This window comes from Eschrichtius robustus, chromosome 2, assembly GCF_028021215.1.
Source record: "Eschrichtius robustus isolate mEscRob2 chromosome 2, mEscRob2.pri, whole genome shotgun sequence".
In the NCBI taxonomy this organism is placed as follows: Eukaryota; Metazoa; Chordata; class Mammalia; order Artiodactyla; family Eschrichtiidae; genus Eschrichtius; species Eschrichtius robustus.
Window position 1 is genome coordinate 125,163,943 of NC_090825.1, and position 19,903 is coordinate 125,183,845.

A 19,903-nucleotide genomic window follows, 5' to 3' on the forward strand; every position below is an offset into this window, starting at 1 on the left:
GTTGCTCTAGCTTCCCTAGAAAAAACTGAAAGAAGGAAGGAAGGGAGGGAGGGAATTTGGAAAAAAAAAAAAAAAAAAAGAACATAGTGATAAAGAGTTCTGACTTTGGAGTCAGTAAACCTGGAAACTCACCCCAGCTTTGTCTTTCATTGGGTCTCATTGTCCTGATCTGTCAAATACTGGGATTTTAATAATATGTTTAGTCCTAATGAACTACAATTAATGATGCCTGCAAAACAAATGCACTTACAAACACGGCCAGTTCAAAGAAAATAAAGATATTTTACTAAGTTGGATAAAAATGTCTCTCTTGACCAAGAAAGTAAATTCTTTTTGAAAACTAGGCAATCATTTAAGTTAATAATGGAATGGAAACCTAAGGCACTGACCTCAATTCAAAACAAAATTGTTTTTGTTCGGCTTCTTGCCTCAGACCAAATTTTATGTAGAGACAACATGGGCTATCAATAGGGATCTGCAGTGAAGCCCAAGAAAAGCACTACTGAAGCCAGCAGGAGCCCACACAGCCTGGCCATGGATGCAATGCCAGATTAGAAATACAGCTGAAAGTCTGCAGAGGAGGGAGTCCCTGCACTACTTTGTGTAGTTTGCCTGGTCCAGCCAAGACTGTGGACGCTGTAGGAGGAAGATCAAAAAAAGGCCAAAGCAGGAAATGAGCTGTAACTTGACAGAGTCACAAAATAAAACAGAAAAACATGAAACATATCAGTTGCAAAGAAGGAGCTTGGAAAATGGAGCCTGTTTATTCAGAAGTGAGGCAGTTGATATTATTAAAAAGGATTAAAAAAAACTTTTAAGCTCTGAGGTATTTCATGCTAAAAATATCCACTATAAAGAGCCAGGTACTAAGTGTCCATTGACAGATGAATGGATAAAGAAGATGTGGCACATATATACAATGGAATATTACTCAGCCATAAAAAGAAACGAAATTGAGTTATTTGTAGTGAGGTGGATGGACCTAGAGTCTGTCATACAGAGTGAAGTAAGTCAGAAAGAGAAAAACAATATCATATGCTAACACATATATATGGAATCTAAAAAAAAAAAAAAATGGTTCTGAAGAACCTAGGGACAGGACAGGAATAAAGACACAGATGCAGAGAATGGACTTGAGGACACGGGGTGGGGGAAGGGTAAGCTGGGACGAAGTGAGAGAGTGGCATGGACATATATACAAAAGAATCCCCTAAAAAAAGAAATAAATAAATAAACAGCCAGGTACAGGAACAGGCAATAGACAAACTGAGTGTGGGAAACTAAACTTGTTGGTATATTGGGGGAAAACGAGAGAAAGACTTAGATGTTTACTCAGGACAAGGTCAGGCAAGGACAGGACACCTGGAGCAGAACCCAGTGAGAAGAATACGGAGGAAAAATCAGAGGTTGAACTATCTGCATTGGCAAAATGGTTTTAAGTCACTTGTCCAGTAACTGATCGGTTGGTAGTGACAGCCTCAAAAACTGTCCAGAAGGATGGTAAGGTCACAGAACCAGGACATGGGAACACAGAGTAATAGACTAGTATCATTTGCAGTTGGGGTGAGGGGTGGGATAAGAATGGAGAGTGGTGGCTCATTCAAGTAATTTGCTGATCTTGGAACTTGATTCTAGGACTGCACTGTCCATTACAGTAGCCACTAGCCACACGTAGTTATTTAACATTTGAAATGTGGCTGGTCCAAATTCAGATGTGCTATAAGTGGAAAACTAAAAATAGAACTACCATACGACCCAGCAATCCCACTACTGGGCATATACCCTGAGAAAACCATAATTCAAAAAGAGTCATGTACCACAATGTTCAATGCAGCACTATTTACAATAGCCAGGACATGGAAGCAACCTAAGTGTCCATCGACAGATGAATGGATAAAGAAGATGTGGCACACATATACAATGGAATATTACTCAGCCATCAAAAGAAATGAAATTGAGTTATTTGTAGTGAGGTGGATGGACCTAGAGTCTGTCCTACAGAGTGAAGTAAGTCAGAAAGAGAAAAACAAATACTGTATGCTAACACATATATAATGGAATCTTTAAAAAAAAAAAATGGTTCTGAAGAACCTAGTGGAAGAGCAGGAATAAAGACACAGACATACAGAATGGACTTGAGGACATGGGGAGGGGGAAGGGTAAGCTGGGACGAAGTGAGAGAGTGGCACAGACATATATATACTAACAAATGTAAAATAGCTAGTGGGAAGCAGCTGCATAGCACAGGGAGATGAGCTCGGTGCTTTGTGACCACCTAGAGGGGTGGGCTAGGGAGGGTGGGAGGGAGACGCAAGAGGGAGGGGATATGGGGATATATGTATACGTATAGCTGATTCAGTTTGTTATACAGCAGAAACTAACACACCATTGTAAAGCAATTATACTCCAATAAAGATGTTAAAAAAGAAAAAAAAGAAAAAGAAAACCACATTGAGACTCAACAGCTGCTGTATCCACACCACAACTCACACCCACTCAGGAATATACACTTACTTAGAAGAACAGTCACCATCACCTCCTCATGTGTACAACCACTTACCATATATGTATACAATCATATTCGTATATGTCAGAATAATATCCATAAATAGGTAAGGAATATTAGCAGCATCATTAGTTACAGTGAGATTTACATTTCTACTGTCAACTGCAATCCTTTGTTTGAATGAGGGAGAGTCATTAATGCTTGTTAACAAGAAGAGATTCTTTGAAATTCAAAAGAAGTGTTTGAACTTTGTGTCTCCCATTTCCTAACAAGAAGCCAGTTCACTGAGAAGTATTTCTAGCACAAGTCTTCTACCTGTTATCAAGAGTTCCAGGGCTGCTCATACATAACTGAGCGTGAAAACCAAGCTTGTATCTTGGAATGAAAAACTCTAGTGTGATTTACCAACCAGCACAATTGGATCCAGCTCTCTTAGTCGTCTTCTCTGGACTTTTGCTCTCTCTGAATCCTAAGAGCCACCAGATCCTTACAGCCTTGTCAATTTCACTGGCACCTATCACCTGGCATACCTATCTCTCAGTACCTGCCAACTACATCAAACTCCTGATCTAAACTCTGTCTGGTCCACCATGGTGATACAATAATTTTACATAATGATACAATTATACAAAAATTTGCAAAATGATACACTCTTACATCAGTGAACAAAGGATTTCCTTCACAACTCAACCTCAAAGACCTCTGAGGTTAGTCTCCTCTAAGCAAGGATTTTGGCACCTGTATTGAACATCTGCAATTTTAAGCTGTCAAGCACTCATTCCCTCTTCATTTGGTAAAAGAATTCCATTTTCTTTGGGGGAACCATATTGCGGTTTGGGTGGGACTGAGCCTATTTTCCCCATCTCATCTCCAGGGACAGCACAGAATCTAGGCCTTGCCAATTGCCATATTTAACTCCCCTAGACATTTCAATAGAAATATAATGCAAACCACAATGGTTTAGAGATGGTTACATGGATGTAAACCGATCCAATGGACTTAATTGTGGGACTCTGTTAGGAAGGAAGACCTTTGTATTATCCATATTAGAAGCTGATAGGTTGTGAGCCTGGAACTTCAAGGCATTGCTACATTGAAAGGCCCTGCTTTAAGAGGATGGCAGAGTCGAGAGAGAGAGAGACCAATTCCAAGGATCTTGGTTTGAGACCCTGGTCCAGCAAGTTGCACTCCTGAACTTTTCAGTTTGGTGAGCTAATGAATTCTCATTGTTGCTTAAGCTACTTTGAATTGGCCTGAAACTGGAAGAATTCTGACTAACAGCACTCTTCAAATATTTAGCCACTACATGGATAATCTATATTTTTCCTGTATTTCAAAGGCAACTTCTCATGAAGTCTCCCCTGTTGATGGAAGCTCACCCTGAATTTTCCCTTTATTTTGTCCTTTTTAACAAATGGTCTGTAGGGCACATTTTCTTTATTAGAACCTGCCTTGGAGATCTGGTCCATCCATAATCAAGAGAATTCAAAGGTCACTTTAATATTTCATGCTGAGTTACTGACAATCCTCGACATCAAGTCATCCTTACTGCTCATTTGGGTTACATCTCAGCTCTGGGCTCTTGGTTTCAGTATGGAGCCTGAGACCCAGCTGCCAATTTGCATTCCAGCTTTGACTGGTATCCAAATGCACCCCTATGTTTCTGACTTCCTCTTGTAATAACCCCCCAAGCCCCAGTCACTTCAGCATCAGAGGTCTCCCTCACCATTCCTCCCACTGGTCCCTAGTACATCTTGAGAAACTTCCCTAAGGACAATGATCTATATGATTTAAAATGGTCAACTTCCAGATTCCCCACTGCTGGGTAGGAATAATACCATTCCTGGGTTTGCCTGATGCCAGCTGCTTGTTATAATATCACTTCATGGACTAATCATTCCATCATGTACCTGTTATGTTTCTTTGTAAACAAACCTATCCTGATGGATAATTTGTCTTTAGGTCTCAGCCACTTCTCACCAGACTTCAGTTAACACTTCCACATATCCCAGCCTAGAACAAATACCTAGTTACATCATGTCTCTCTACTTACATTTTAGCACCATATAACACCACTGTTACCATGCTGATATACTTATGATACTCTTGTGTGTACTTACTGCCCAATGTATAGTAAAAACAACACTGGACTCAGAATCAAAACACCTGGATTCTAATCTTCGTTCTGTCATATACCAGTGGTGTGACCTTAAGCACAAAAAATCTTTTTCATAACCTGTCAAATTTTCATTTCCTTTATCTGTAAGTTAGGTTAATAATACTTGCCCTATTTTGCTGGATGTTGTGAGAATTAGGTAACAATGGACGTGGACAGGACATGGAAGCAACCTAAATGTCCACCGACAGAGGAATGGATATACATGTAGTACATATATACAATGGAATACTACTCAGCCATAAAAAAGAATGAAATAATGCCATTTGCAGCAACATGGATGGACTTAGAGATTGTCATACTGAGTGAAGTTAGTCAGACAGAGAAAGATGAATATCATATGATATCACTTATATGTAGAATCTAAAAAAAAAAATGGTACAAATGAACTTATTTACAAAACAGAAATAGAGTCACAGATGTAGAAAACAAACTGATGGCTACCAAGGGGAAAGGGGGAGAGGGGGATAAATTGGGAAATTGGGATTAACACATACACACTACTGTATATAAAATAGATAACTAGGGACTTCCCTGGTGGTCCAGTGGTTAAGACTCTGCACTTCCACTGCAGGGAGCATGGGTTCGATCCCTGGTCAGGGAACTAAGATCCCGCAAGCCATGTGGTGCGGCCAAAAAAAAAAAAGATAACTAATAAGGACCTATTGTATAGCACAAGGAACTCTACTCAAGACTCTGTAATGACCTATATGGGCAGAGACTCTAAAAAGGAGTAGATATATGTATACATATAACTGATTCACTTTGCTGTACAGCAGAAACTAACACAACACTGTAAATCAACTATACTCCAATAAAAATTTTTAAATAAATAAATAAAAGAAAGCACACTGTAAACTCTGAAATACCTTGTAAACAAACTATTAATATGAGGTCTTATCACTAGCCAGAACTGTTATCTCATACTTCTTTTCAACCACAAACACCCATACATATTGTAGATAGTTGGTGAACACTTGTCAATTCACAAGTTTGTATGCAAGTATTCCTAAAAATCCATTTGTAAAACAAAAGAAAAATGTTTGACAATGAACTAATAAGGGGTTAGGGGAGATAAAAATATTGAGAAAAAAGAAGAGGATGAAAACGATGGGTTGTAAATGAGAGTAGAAGTGCCAAGCAGAGTGGAAATGCAAGAGAAAAAGAGAACTAGGGGAGACAGGGAGAGAGGGATGCAAGGTGACATGCCAGGAACACAATGTAGAAGAGGAAGAGGAGGAGAGGAAAAGACAGCAGGGAACAGGAAAAGGTGACAGAAGAGAAAAGGCATCAGTCATTCTTAAACTAGAGTTATCTGCTTGGGAAACCCAGGGACTGAGATGGAAATGGGCTCCTGGCTTTCAAGTAGATAGGAAAGAACTAACCCCCTGAAGTTGTCTTAAGGAAAGCCGTCCAGCCCAGCGAACCTGTTCCCTGGAGGCAGATGCAGATGATGCCTGCTCTGTGGGAAGAGACAGGGACAGCAACTGGACAAACAAAGAAGTAGCATGTTGAACAACAGCACAGAAAATGAGAGAAAGAGTAAAGGCGCAGAGGGCAAACTTAATAGTCTGTAAAATAAAACCTATTGCCAGACCTGACTATTAAAATATTACATAATTTGACAGTCTCACCATGGTTGCTTTTCTTCACTGAAATACATAATAATCTGGATTGAATTGATGATTAAGTCTAATTTAACCAATTACCTGGACATACTTAAAAAGAGGAGTGGAATTTTCAAGCAGAAGCAGGTGTCTACTTCCTAGGACACCACAGTGGGAATTCTGATACATGAGAGAGCCTTCAACTCTCTTAAGGTCTCCGAAGGACCATAATTATGCTAATATTCTAGGTCCCCAGCCGATCTCAGTCTCCTCTGAATATGGGAAGAAAAAAAAAAACAGAAGTGATACAGCTAATGGATTTCTTATTAGAGGTGAGGAAGAATTCCTGGAGAATGAGGCAAAGAGAAACAGAAAGCCTATTGAAAAGGGCATAATCTCCTCTGATCACAGAGCTCACGGGCTCCTCTCTCTGGGATAACACAGGCTTTGTTTCTCAGAGTTGGTCACCTGTATTGTTCCCCAGTGACACTGTTGATAAAGCACTTAGCATAGTATTCGGAACAAAGAAAGTATTAGGAACTCAAAGTTGTGGTAGTAAAGACAGTAGAAATAATAGAATTAATAATAATAGTTGAAGTAGTAGCAGAAGTTGTAGAAGTAAATGAGTAATGGTGGTCTGAGAGCTTGGCATAATAATACCAGCATCAGTAATGCACCACCGTGGTACCGTGGTAAAGAGGAAGCTGCAGTACAGGAGTCAGGAGACAGAGCTCAGGAGTCAGACCTCCTAAGTTTGGATCCTTGACTCCACCATGTGTTAGCTGTATGCACTTGGGCAAGTTAATTAATCTTTCTATGTCTCAGTGTTACTACCTATAAAATGCAGATGATAAGATCACCCCCTTCATAGAATTGTTATATGGAGTGAATGAAAAAGTAGTGATAAAGGGTTTAGCACAGCACCTACATTATTGAGTGCTCGATACCTGTTAGTGAGACACAGCAGGAATGGTGGTGGCAGCACTGCAAAAGAGTCCATCCCAGGTAAAGGACGCAAAATAAAGGGAGCACCAGCCCTGTCACTAGAGGTCATGCTGTGAATCTGTAAACAGCCCCACCGGAGAGGCCTTCTCAACTTCAAATAGAGAACAGGTGTTCTTTCCATCCTCCTATCTCCTCTCCAAATCTCACAGCCTGCGAATCCATAACTGCAAGTGAGATTTGGTGTATGGGGGGTGGGAGGAAGAGGTGGTGGCTGCTAGCATCTGCTGGGCACAACCCTGTCTATGACAGGCCTGGAGTGATGATGAGATCTTGTCTAAAGAATTGTAAAGTGAAATATAAAGGCTTTCTCAATTTTACTTAAATTCCTCCAACACTATAATATGCCAGACAGTGTGAAAAATACTGGCCACATGAAATCCAGCAGAGGAGGTAGACATATTAAACAAATAACTACAATCAACTCTGACAATTACAAACAATTGATAACAGCAATTTGTATACAGAGATCCGGGAGCATAGCGGGGAGGTTGGGAAGGCTTGTGGGTCTGTAGAAGATAAGTTTGAATTCAAAGTGTGAATAGGAAGTTGACAAAAGACAGGGGATGGGCATGATTAAACATAAGCTATAGAAAGATGGGCAGTCATGTGACTGCTAAATGAACTGGAGGTGGGACAGCCATAGTCAAGAAAGGAGTTTGGCGATGACGCCAATCGCTCAGAAAAGAAATGGTGAGGCCTAATGACAGAAATGACAGGAAGAGAAGCAGAGGGTTGCAGAGTCAAGGTTACATAATTCTAAATAAAACAGTCCTAAAATTAAGCTGGTGTAAAAAGGTTACTATTTTTTTTTTCCACAGAGTAAAACCTCATCAGTTCAGCATAACTTGGATAGAAGCATGTCACAATTAATCAAATATGAATTACAAATTTTTTAAAAATATGACTAACTGCTTAGGGCTTTTTGACTAGATGAGATATTTTAAATACCTTTCAACTTCGCTACTTTTAATTAGCAGCATCAATGTTCCTGCAAACAATTAAAGTGGAGGTTCTTAGAACCAAGTTTTTTTCTGAAGTGGATTGAACATTTCTCTCTTCTGCTTTTGTTCCCACAAATGCGTTTCCCAGATTCCAAAGCTGATCTTTACGCAGAGCCAATTCCTCTTTCACTAGTATAAAAAAACCATAACCCCAACCTCAGGCTGATTCACCAGAGAACTGGTCTGAGAGGCCTATAAAATCTCTCAATAAGCTAGAAGACTGGTTGGCTGGTACTTCTTCCTGTCAATTAGGAGTGTCAAACTGGAGAGCCCATCAGTAACACAAGCATAGAAAATAACATGTCTGTAGTTGCAAACAGAAATCCGCCACATTTTTCTGATTCTCAGGATTCTTTGGGGCAACTCAATTTATTTTCAAATCTTCTGTCAGTGATGCAATGATAAAATTCAGTTCAATCCCAGGACAAGCCACCAAAACATTCCCTTTTACAGAGGGAATTCTATCCTATCCTTTACTAAAGTACTACATTGGTTGAAATCCTTAATTATCATAGCCTGTCTAAAACTCACAGTAAATCAATGCACTATTTATTTTCCAAATACTTGTGCATTTCTTACATCATAACCCCATGAGTCATAAATAATTTATTTACCATGAAAAATATTAGACTCAATTCCCACAATCACACTGACTAGAAATTAAAGTACAAAGGAAATAATTTAGTATTTCCAGATGTACAGGAGGTGGCTTGCTCACATAAGTTTTCTGAGGTTAGGAATTCAGTAGGGTCATAGTTGTTAACTCTTACACACATCCTAATTGTGCAAAACTTCCTTATTACTTGCAAGTTAGAGAATGAAATAACCCCTGAAGTCTCAAGAAGGAAGAAGTTTCATATACAGGCAGTCTCTTTGATATTAATATTTAGAGAGCTACATTCATTTTTCCCTTGTCTAGAAGATAATTAGAGCTTTGGGGGTCAATTTCTATTCCATTCGATCCATCATGCATCAGATGGGATCAGAATCTTTCCCCAAACATTTCCCCTCTGAGCCCCACACCAATTTAGCCAACTTTCTATTAGATATTTATCACCAGAATGTCTCACAGGTTCCTCCATCTCCACCAGCTCCGAACTATGCTCTATTTCTTCAGACACCTTACTGCTCCATTGTCACCTTCAAAATGTCTTCCTCTTCTTTCTCATTCAATTGGTCACCTTCTACCATGAATTCTACTTCTTAAATTCCTCTAGAATCTGTGTCTTCTTCCTCTTTCCCTACTCCCTCAATCTTAGTTCCGGTACTTATCCACCATCCCTTGGACAAGTATAACAGTCACCTGAGTCCCTGAGCCCATAATTCCTGTCATCCACTGTAATTCAGCCTGTACTCAGAGTCATCCTCCCACAATACCTGACATGACTTTTCCCTCTTTTGTGCAGAAAGAGGTCACATTTCTGGTCACATTTCTGGACCTTCCATATCTAGTTTTCTTCATTTACTATTACCAATATTTTTTGAATGCTGAGAAATTGTCTTTTTTTCATATTTAAAAAGCAACTTCAGAGTTCTATACTATCTACACATACACTTTTTCTAGAATTCAACTTTTGAGGGTTTGGATTGCAATAATTATACATAATGAACAATGGTGGCATTTGAGATAAGGTAAGGCTAAAAATGTCAGTTACACTGTTGATAGTGAGACCTTACAATGAATATGCATCTATATCTGTTATGCAAAGGGCACGATAGTATTGAACATTCAAGGATGAGTACTTTGTATAATACTTTTTGCAAGCACTTAAATTAATAAAGCCATTATAAGTTCAGAAGCAAGTGAGTGGGCGGACGAGAATGGAAAAAAAAAAAAAAGATTATTCTTACAGTTCTTTAGAAATGCAAATAAGAACACTGCCTGAACATCATTACCTGACTGATAAAATGGTAATCACTTAACAGATATTTACTTAGAAACCTGTTCCAATTCTTTAACTGAAAAAAGTTCTTTAATTCAGTACAACCCTATTTGCTAAATGATAATAAAACAAATTTCCAGGGAGAAAATAGCAGGTACTAAGTGTCATAATATGATCTATAAAATTGGAAATGATTCTTACCACTGTTTTCAAAATTTAAGTGATAAAATAAAAAGCCTTCAAGGGTGTGGTAGGTAGATCGAACTCCCTGACCAACTGGACGCTGTAGCTATGGAAGGTAATGTAATGGTTCTTTGCAGGCAATAGGATTCATTGTTTCTCTGGTAAACTGGAGAGTGCCCAGCCTCCCCACAGGTGCTTAAGTCAATTTTTAAAAACTGAGACAGGCCAGAAAAACATACGTGCCAGGCCTTTAGTTTGGGAACCCAAGTCTAAAAATGTATAGAACAGATACTCTACAACACAGAAATTTTTGCACAAGCAAACTGAAACTTAGGCTCTGACATCAAGCAAACTGGGTGAAAACACTGGCTTCACCTCTTACTAGAAATGTGACTCTGGATGATGGCACTTATCTCAATCAGAAAGGGCAGAAGCCTAAAAACTACATTTTCCATACTTCCTTGCCAGCTGGCTTCTGGTTATGTTCTCCAAATAGGAGGTTCAGAATGGGAAACTGGACTTTGAGAAGGAAAAAGAACCTTTTTCTCCAATATCTGGAGGTGCCATTAGCAGTGGGAGCAGCAGCAAATGGTGATTCCTTAAGCAACAGATGTGATGGGAGCAGGGCTTGCAGCAGATCCGTGAAGCTTCATGACCTCTGGTTAACATCCCCTTCTTCTTGCCCTTCCAGGGAGCTTTGTGACCAATGCCCTGCATTAAACCTCCCTTTTCTTGAAATGTATTAAACAGCCTCTATTTTCCCAACTGGACACTGATAAATACAGAAGCAGAAAGAAACAAGTCAGAGGTGTTTTCCTCTAAACAAAGATCATCAATCTAGGGATGCATTGCATATAATGGAGAGCTGTCTTTATTGAATAGAACACAAGATTAAGAGTCAAAGAGACACAGGATTGAACCCTAGATCCTCCAATTCCCAAACAGGAATGGATCCACATTCATGGAAGCTGCAGAGTAAAGAGAAAACAGTGCCGAATAGGGTAGAGAAGAGCAGTGGTCTCATCCCAATTATGCCCCTTGTTTCTATCACCTCTGGGAGCCTCAGTTTCCTCAACAGAGAATGGGCACAATCAGGGACAAATAGTCAAAAAAAGTTAACAACTGATTAATAAGGTCAGCCAATTAAATGGACACCAAATTTAAGCAATCAAGAAACTTACAAAGTAGAGTAGTTAATTATCAGTCCTACGGGTAATAAAGCCAATATCTCATGATTACTGTGATCACTAAAGACAACATTTACCATTTGTTCGATCCATGTATGTGTGAGACACTCTGCTAAGAGTATTACCTACATTATAATCCTTACAAAAAAACCATTTTCAGATGCCAAAACTAAAGGCTCTGAAAATGAAATAATTAGTTCAAGGTCATATAGCTAGTAAATGAGAAAGCCAAGACTTGAACCCACATCATTTTGTTTCCCAAAACCCCACTCTTCCAGCTTCCTGTGATGCTGCCAGTTGAAATCACTGTGATATATGTACTTCAGAAGCTGTACAGTGTGACATCATGTAGAGCAGTAGTTCCCAACCTTTTTTGGCAACAGGGCCCGGTTTCACGGAAGACAGCTTTTTCCACGGAGGTGGGGGGGGTGGGAGGTGGGGGGGATGCTTCAGGTGGTAATGTGAGTGATGGGGAGTGGCAGATGAAGCTTTGCTCGCTTGCCTGTGCCGCCCGGTTCCTAACAGGCCGTGGACTGCTACCGGTCCAAGGCCTGGGGGTTGGGGACCCCCTGATGTAGAGGACTGCTAGCTTTGTGCCACAACCAGCGAATTTCACCCATTGCAAGAGACCATTGTTTTAGGAACATGTCACCCTCCCCCTTAAGGTCCCCTGTGACCCCATAAGGAACAGGGGTTTCCACTACAGGGTAAGTTCCAGTTCATAGTCACTATGTTCATGATCTAATTAGAAGACTAACTGAATAATCACCATTGTATCAGTCAAGCAATAAAGTTGAGTATGATTCTCATTTACATTTCTAAAGCAACATAAAAATAACCCCTTTTAAATGGTACCCACTCACTTTCTCCTTATATGCTAATGCATGTCACAATTTCAAAGCCTGAAGAGAGATTTCCTGCAAAACATTTCACTGACTTAAAGTTGCACATGTTCACATGTTGCAACTGCCAGGTTACAAACATGAATTAACTCTGCTTCCAAATCAATTACATATTGATAAGTCTTTAGGGCTGACAACTTGCACACATTGATTTTAAACTCTAGGAGTTATTTCAAGGCTTTAGAATATTTAGCATTAAAAATTCCAACTTCATCCTGAGACTTTAGTGAAATATAAGTATTGTCACCAGTACTAATAATCAAACCAGAAATCAACTCCCTTATTTTAAAAATTGTTCTTTTTTCTCTTCGCTAAAATTGGATCATTTCAATTAACTCTCGTAGTCACATTGATTTCCAATTAATTTTATTTCTTGATTTGAAGTAATGAATTGCAAATTAGTGCCATGACAGAATTAAAGCAACTGGGTAATTACAGTTGACCCTTGAACAACTCGGGGGTTAAGGGCACAAACCCTCTGAGCAGTTGAAAAATCTGTGTATAACTTATACTTGGCCCTCAGTACCCATAGTTCCACATCCATGGATTCAACCAATCTCGGACCATGCAGTACTGTAGCATTTACTTTTGAAAAAAATCTGCATGTAAGTGGACCCAAGCAGTTCAAACCCATGTTGTTCAAAGGTCAACTGTAACTCGAAGCCAGATACTCTTCTTTGTTATGGCTTTTAATTAATGTTGTGATGTGTGTACAATAGGTGGTTGTATTTACATCGTGTATGTATTTTATATTTTAGAGTATTTAGCTTTTGGCATTTATTCAGATTTTTTGTGCTTTATACAAAAGCTTGCCATCTTGATCTTCTGTTCAATGATGTTTAGTGGCTCCCCAGCACATGGCATCAAGCCCTACCAAAGAAGGAAGAAAGATTCTCCCTTGGAAAAAAGGTTTCTTCTTGGATTCCTTTCTCCCTCTCTTTCTTCCTTCTTTCCTTCATTCCTTAAAGTGGCTTACAAAAATAAACAATATAAGATGTAGTTAAGAAAGCAAAAAAAGTAAGATGAAGTGACAAAAAGGGCTGGAAAAATAAAATAAGGGCATGTTAGAGCCATAGTAAGTGCCTGGAGATCTTCTGTAGTTGCCAGTGGTAGTTATAAATTTGGTTCTGACTTTGCTAGAAACCGTAGCAAAAGGAGGGAAATGCTACCATTTATATGATTAATCATTCCTATATGATGCTTTTTTGGTTGCTAATGAGAAACATTAATGAGAAAGCACAACAGTTTTTCTGTAGAGGAGAAACAGTATTAAACCAAGGTATTCTTACTAAAGAGAGGCAGTGCAGCAGGAAAGTGTACTGGGGCAGGGCGATGAGTCAAGGTTAGGAAGAAGCCACAGCTAAAAAGAATCAAGATTAAGAAATAAACTTTCTCTCCACTCAAACTCTGAGGTCTTTATCTTGAGAAATCTTCAAAGAGCAACTGTGTGTATATTTGGACTTTTCCTCCCCTTACGTCTTCTGCCTGAACCCTGCACTTTCTGGAACTAGAAATTGATAGAAAAAAAAATTCTTAGAAAGCAGAAACTGTTTAAGTGTAATAAACAGCAGGAAGAAAAGGATGGAGACCTGGGTGGCCTTTAGGGATCACACTTGAGCTGAGGAAAACCACATGTCAGTGGGAAGAATCTGGTAGTTAAACAAAACAAAAGGCATGGGTTATCTCTGAAGTCAGGCAGTAAGTGTTTCAGGGCTGCATTAAGCAGCCTCAGGGGCTTAGGGATAGCACTGGGGTAAGGCACCGCCAGGCTCGCTGCCCAAACACAGGCCAATGATATCCTCAAAGAGTATATGCTACAAAATCACTGAAGCCACTGTTTCCATTTTCCTTTCTTCAACCCTTCAAAAAGAATGCAGCTGTCTCCTCTAGAGCCCCAACAAGAAGCAAACAGACCAAAAACTGACATCAGGTGGGTGTCAGACTGCCTGGAAAGGGGTGACTGCTAAGTTTGTGAGACACTACAGTATTTACCAAGGGACAGAACTCATCCGGAACTTGCCGCTCCAACCAGGGCCTGATTCACTGCTGGCTTTTCATCCTGAGTCAATCCATCCTATATCGACTGCTCTCTGCAGTGAAAGCTCTTAAGGGAAAAAATGCTTGTAATGCTTCTCCTATTTCTAAAATCCAAACCTAGCATTTCTTTTTTTTTTTTTTTTCAGTCCTCCCTTATACTTAGTTCACAGAGAATACAGCTCATTGTATAGCCCACTATATGGGCTCTTTTGTCATTGTATTAAATGCTATTTGTGCAACTGTCTTCTAGCTTGAGATACTTAAGAACAGGCACTTATGTTAACTCTTATGTTAAACAGGCACATCGTTTAGGTGCTTAACTAATTATATCAGACGAATGAAGGAACCCTCACATATTTTTATTTACCAATGGGGCAGCATTATTGAAATACCATAAATAAATCCAACTGCTACAAAATGAATGGAGCTGGACATTAACATATTTTGGCTACCAAGCCTCAATTCCCCCTTTCTAAAAAGCACCAATTACTTTGGAGGATTTAACTTTCCTCCATTGCATGTCATCTTGAGTGATGCCTGCCTCCCATTATGAAATGGACAACAAGTGGCCACATGACTTAGCTTGGTCAATCAGATGTCTGATTCTGACTCTTGAGTAGCATACAGAAAGAGGAAATGGTTGGACATTATCCATGATGCAGAAATGTACTGACCACTTCTTTCCATGGTTGGTCACTGTTCCACTTCCTAGCTCTACTAGAATTCTCAAAGTTCTTGTTCAGTTGCAAACCTGGTCCCCCAGAATTTTCACCTTAATTCTTTGAAAATATACATTGTAGCTTCCCAAAAATTACCTTTGAATATGTTAGCGAGTTAGTTTCTTTCTTTCTTTCTTTCTTTTTTATAAATTTATTTATTTATTTATGGCTGTGTTGGGTCTTCGTTGCTGTGTCTGGGCTTTCTCTAGGTGCGGTGAGCAGGAGCTACTCTTCATTGCGGTGCATGGGCTTCTCATTGCAGTGGCTTCTCTTGTGGTGGGGCATGGGCTCTAGGTGCATAGGCTTCAGTAGCTGTGGCATGTAGGCTAAGTAGTTGTGGCTCGCGGGCTCTAGAGCACAGGCTCAGTAGCTGTGGTGCACAGGCTTGGCTGCTCTACGGCATGTGGGATCTTCCCGGACCAGGGCTTGAACCCGTGTCCCCTGCATTGGCAGGTGGATTCTTAACCACTGCACCACCAGGGAAGCCCAGCAAGTTAGTTTCTGATGCTTATAGTCAATAACACTGGTAGATATACAATAGCAAGGATCAAGGTGAAATAGCAAACTCAATTAAATGAAACCAAACAAACCAAAAATTAAGTAACCAGTATGGCCTGACAAAATACTTAAATGCTAGACATTTTATTTAGCCCTAAGTGTCAACTAGGACATCTCTGTTCCTTGATATCTGGGGAAAATTGGCTGGAGACTCTCAATTCTATAGCCCGTAGAAATCTTTCTCTCAGATTTCTGATTCACACTCATCCTGTGCCTTTGGGGTTTTCATTCTCACACATGCATTCTCTCTTCCAAACTACATTTACCCAGACAGGAATGTCAGGCATCTCACCAATTTACACATGCGTGCGCGCACACACACACACACACACACACACACACTCATATAAAATATCTGTAGTATAGTAGGAGGCAGTGTGGTTTTATGACCTTGAGCAGTTTACTTAACCTCTTTGTACCTTAGTTACCACACATTGTAAAATGGGGATAATAAAGATGTGCCTCAGAGGATCGTTTTAAAAATTAAAAGGATAATACACGTTAAGTTTATAGCTCATGATGACCTCACACATAGTAAACATTCCACACTCCTTTCCTAGCCAAGCTAGAAAATTTTGCTGAAGAACTCGGTGCTGGGAGAGGTCAGCACACACATCATGCATTTTTAAACAAACAAACAAAAAGATGCAACCTAACTCCTCTCAGCGTCTTACAGCCACCACGCAGCTAGATGTCCCACCTTCTGCTAAGCAGGATCCAGACTCTCCTTCTTCTCTGAATCTTCTCTTTTCCTACCTTCTCCCTCCTCTGGTCACTCATTTTCCTGTCTTCAGAGCAAGTTAAAAAATTCCTCTCCTGTGCCAGGAACCCAGACCCTTTGGCTTTCACTCTATACGGGCACTTTACCAAGTGAAGACATTTCCTTACCAAAAAAAAATTTCTGGTTCCTATTCTTCAAATGATAAAATTTACTCTATCTAGTTATACCTAGAACATGGGTTTCTGGACCTTAGTCATCTGCATAGTACCCTTGTGATTTTTTTCACATTCATTTATTAATGAATATTTTAAAAGTACATAATATTTTTCTTTCTTTCCAGCATTATGGAGATATAATTGACTTACAGCACTGTATAAGTTTAAGGTGTACAGCATGATGAGCTGACTTACATACATCATGAAATGATTATCACAATAATTTTAGTGACCATCCATCATCTCATACAGATACATAATTAAAGAAACAGAAAACAAATACTTTTTATTGCGATGAGAGCTCTTAGGATTTACTCTCTTAACAAGGATGAAGGCAGGTAAAAGATGCAGACGCCTAAGTACAACATGATAAATATAATTAACACTGCTGTATAGGGACTTCCCTGGCGGCACAGTGGTTAAGAATCCGCCTGCCAATGTAGGGGACATGGGTTCGAGCCCTGGTCTGGGAAGATCCCACATGTCACAGAGCGACTAAGCCCGTGCGCCACAACTGCTGAGCCTGCGCTCTAGGACCCACGTGCTGCAACTACTGAAGCCCGCGCACCGAGAGCCCGTGCTCCGCAACAAGAGAAGCCACCGCAATGAAAAGCCCGCGTGCTGCAAGAAAGAGTAGCCCCCGCTCATCACAACTAGAGAAAGCCCGCGTGCAGCAACAAAAACCCAACATGGCCAATAATAATAATAATAATGAAAAAACACTGCTTATAATTTTTTTCTTTAAATAAAACTTACTTTCAAATTTTAAGTAAATGTATTTTAAAAGAAAACTCTATTTCACTACTATCAGTGGCAAAATAGTATTACCACCATAAGGTTGCCTTAAAATAAATATTTATTTAAAAATAAAACAGACGTTCATGTACCACCTAAAATCATCATGCATTACTATTGATCCATGCATCACAATTTGGTAAATAAATGTCCTTTACTATGGACACCCAGAGGGTGGGCTGAGAAGGAAATGGCTGGAAAGTCTGTGGCACTTGCATGTTACTAATATTGTGGGTAGAGATGGGGCGTAGGTGAGGATGAGCATATGTTGATGGGATCAGGTTAGAAATCAGACAGAGAGGATGGTCCAGAGACAAGATTCCGAGGAGTGATATCATCTTGTATCCTGCATTGCAGATCTACAGCACCCAGGAGAATGGCTAATGTTCATTTAATTGAATTGTATTCTGCTATTAGAATCCAATTCTGCTATAAATAAATGTTGAAAAGCTGGAAATGTTAGGGATCATACTATCTGAATCATCCAAAAAGAAGTACTGATTTTAACCAACTGATCCAGTTTAATACAATGTCTGAAACTTAAAACAATTTGATAAACTTATCACCATTGACACTGCTCACTTTGGCCTTTTAATTAATAAAAATAAAATGGAGACTCTCTAGATTCCACTATGCTTTCTCTGTGCAAATAATGCCACAAATTTTCAGAGGAAAATTAAGTATGTGGTGCTAGCCTAAAAATCTCTGTTAAAGGCCTAAGACTCTGCATCAAGTCAGTGTGTTTGGTAAATATCAAAGTCCACGATGCTTCCATTGGGAGTGTAAAATGTTTTACTGCTGAATATAGAGTCTCTGTGCATACCTAAGTGTACTAGAACATCACCCTATTTGAAATATATGTAGCACAATTACTGGCTGATCAATAACTCCTTACTAAATACCCACCATGTGCCAGGGATTATTCATGAGACATATTCTACCCTTAAGGAACCCCTGCATTGGAGTGATAGTACATCTTTGCAGCTCCAGTCACATTACACTAGAGTTTCTGTGAGTTTCTGTCAAGATATTTGACAGCTCCATTTTGTCACAGCGTTCTCCTACATCAAACACAGAGGCATAGTGCCCCTGATCTATACCTGAAATGTGCTTTCCTACAGATCTCAAATGAAAGAAAAACTGCTCCTGTGATTGCACCAAGAATGTATTTTTTGAGCATGTCTTCCAGCTATTGATATCGATGATATCTTCAGCCTCAAATGCCAATTCATAACATTTAAGCCTTATTGAATATAATTTTATCCACAATATTTGGTTGTACCGAATAAAATGCAGCAAGCCTTTAAGGAAAAAAAAATCCCTAGAAGCCATCCTATTATTTGATCTCCAAGGGTTGCAGGAAATTACAGAAAAACAAAACAAAAATCATTTAGCTTTATGTAACTATACCATGCAACCATCATGTCACATAATCTAATGACCTGGTTGATAAAAGAACTGGCAAACTAGCACTTGTCACAAAAAGCTATTTAAAGGTATATCTAAAGTTTAGATGTACAGATAAATATTCTTAAGCTATTTTTACTCCCATTTAAATACATCTTCTTTCTTCCTATTACAGAGATGAATATCTATTTTCATGGAAGAGTATCTCCCGTAATGCAGACTTTTAGTATAGGCATCTGGAATCATTTATAGCCATATTATATTTATCATTTAAACAGAAATGAAAAAACATTAATAATCAAACAGTACCACACTCACGATTATATATGAAATATTGAAGAAAATCCACATCTATTAGCTTTGTAACTCTACTACAACAGACCTTTCAGAGACCTTAGAGTTCAAATGACCACAATTTACAGCACAATATATACAGAAATGTAACATACCTCACATTAGCATCAAGTTCGTCCATTACAGGAAATAGGCATGGGTGAGTTGGATTTCAGTGTGCACAGGGTACTGTAATGGGGAAATAAAAAAGAGATTAGACAAGAAAGTAATGTAGGAAAATAAAAGTCGTGAGGGGAAAAAATGCCAAATAATCATTGCTTCCTAATTATTAGGACTTTTGTAGTGTGTCGGAAAAGTATTTAATAAACAATACAACAGCAAAAAGCTATTGGCATACTGAGGTATGGCACAGCTGAGTACTGCAAAAAGTTTCTTTACATTTGACTAATCTCTTAGAGATTAAAACGTAAAGGTATTTCTTTTGTTATTTTTTGCTCTTCCCAGATACGTAGCTTGTTTATATGATCTGCATTAGGACACTAGTTGGTGAAAACAGGTAACTACATTGTTATGATTAAAATAGTACATTGCCTAAAATGGTCAGCCATCTTGTTTCCTATGAGGATTTTTCAGGTTTTTTTTTTAAAAAACCCTTTTTGAGGGTGGATAAATCTCTTTGAGAATCTAGTAAACTCTTGAGAACCCTC

The 19,903-nt window shown here is 39.1% G+C and overlaps 1 protein-coding gene across 6 annotated transcripts in view; it reads right to left on the minus strand.

The window, feature by feature from the left end:
* The window catches only part of HTR4 (5-hydroxytryptamine receptor 4), a 394,426-nt gene that overhangs the window by 152,787 nt on the left and 221,736 nt on the right, over positions 1-19,903 (minus strand). For all 6 annotated transcript variants that reach the window (XM_068536146.1, XM_068536144.1, XM_068536142.1 and 3 more), the window contains one exon: positions 19,352-19,424. In XM_068536146.1, the coding sequence (XP_068392247.1) occupies positions 19,352-19,377 (26 nt within the window). In that variant the 5' untranslated portion in view covers positions 19,378-19,424. The remainder of the gene's footprint in view (positions 1-19,351; positions 19,425-19,903) is intronic.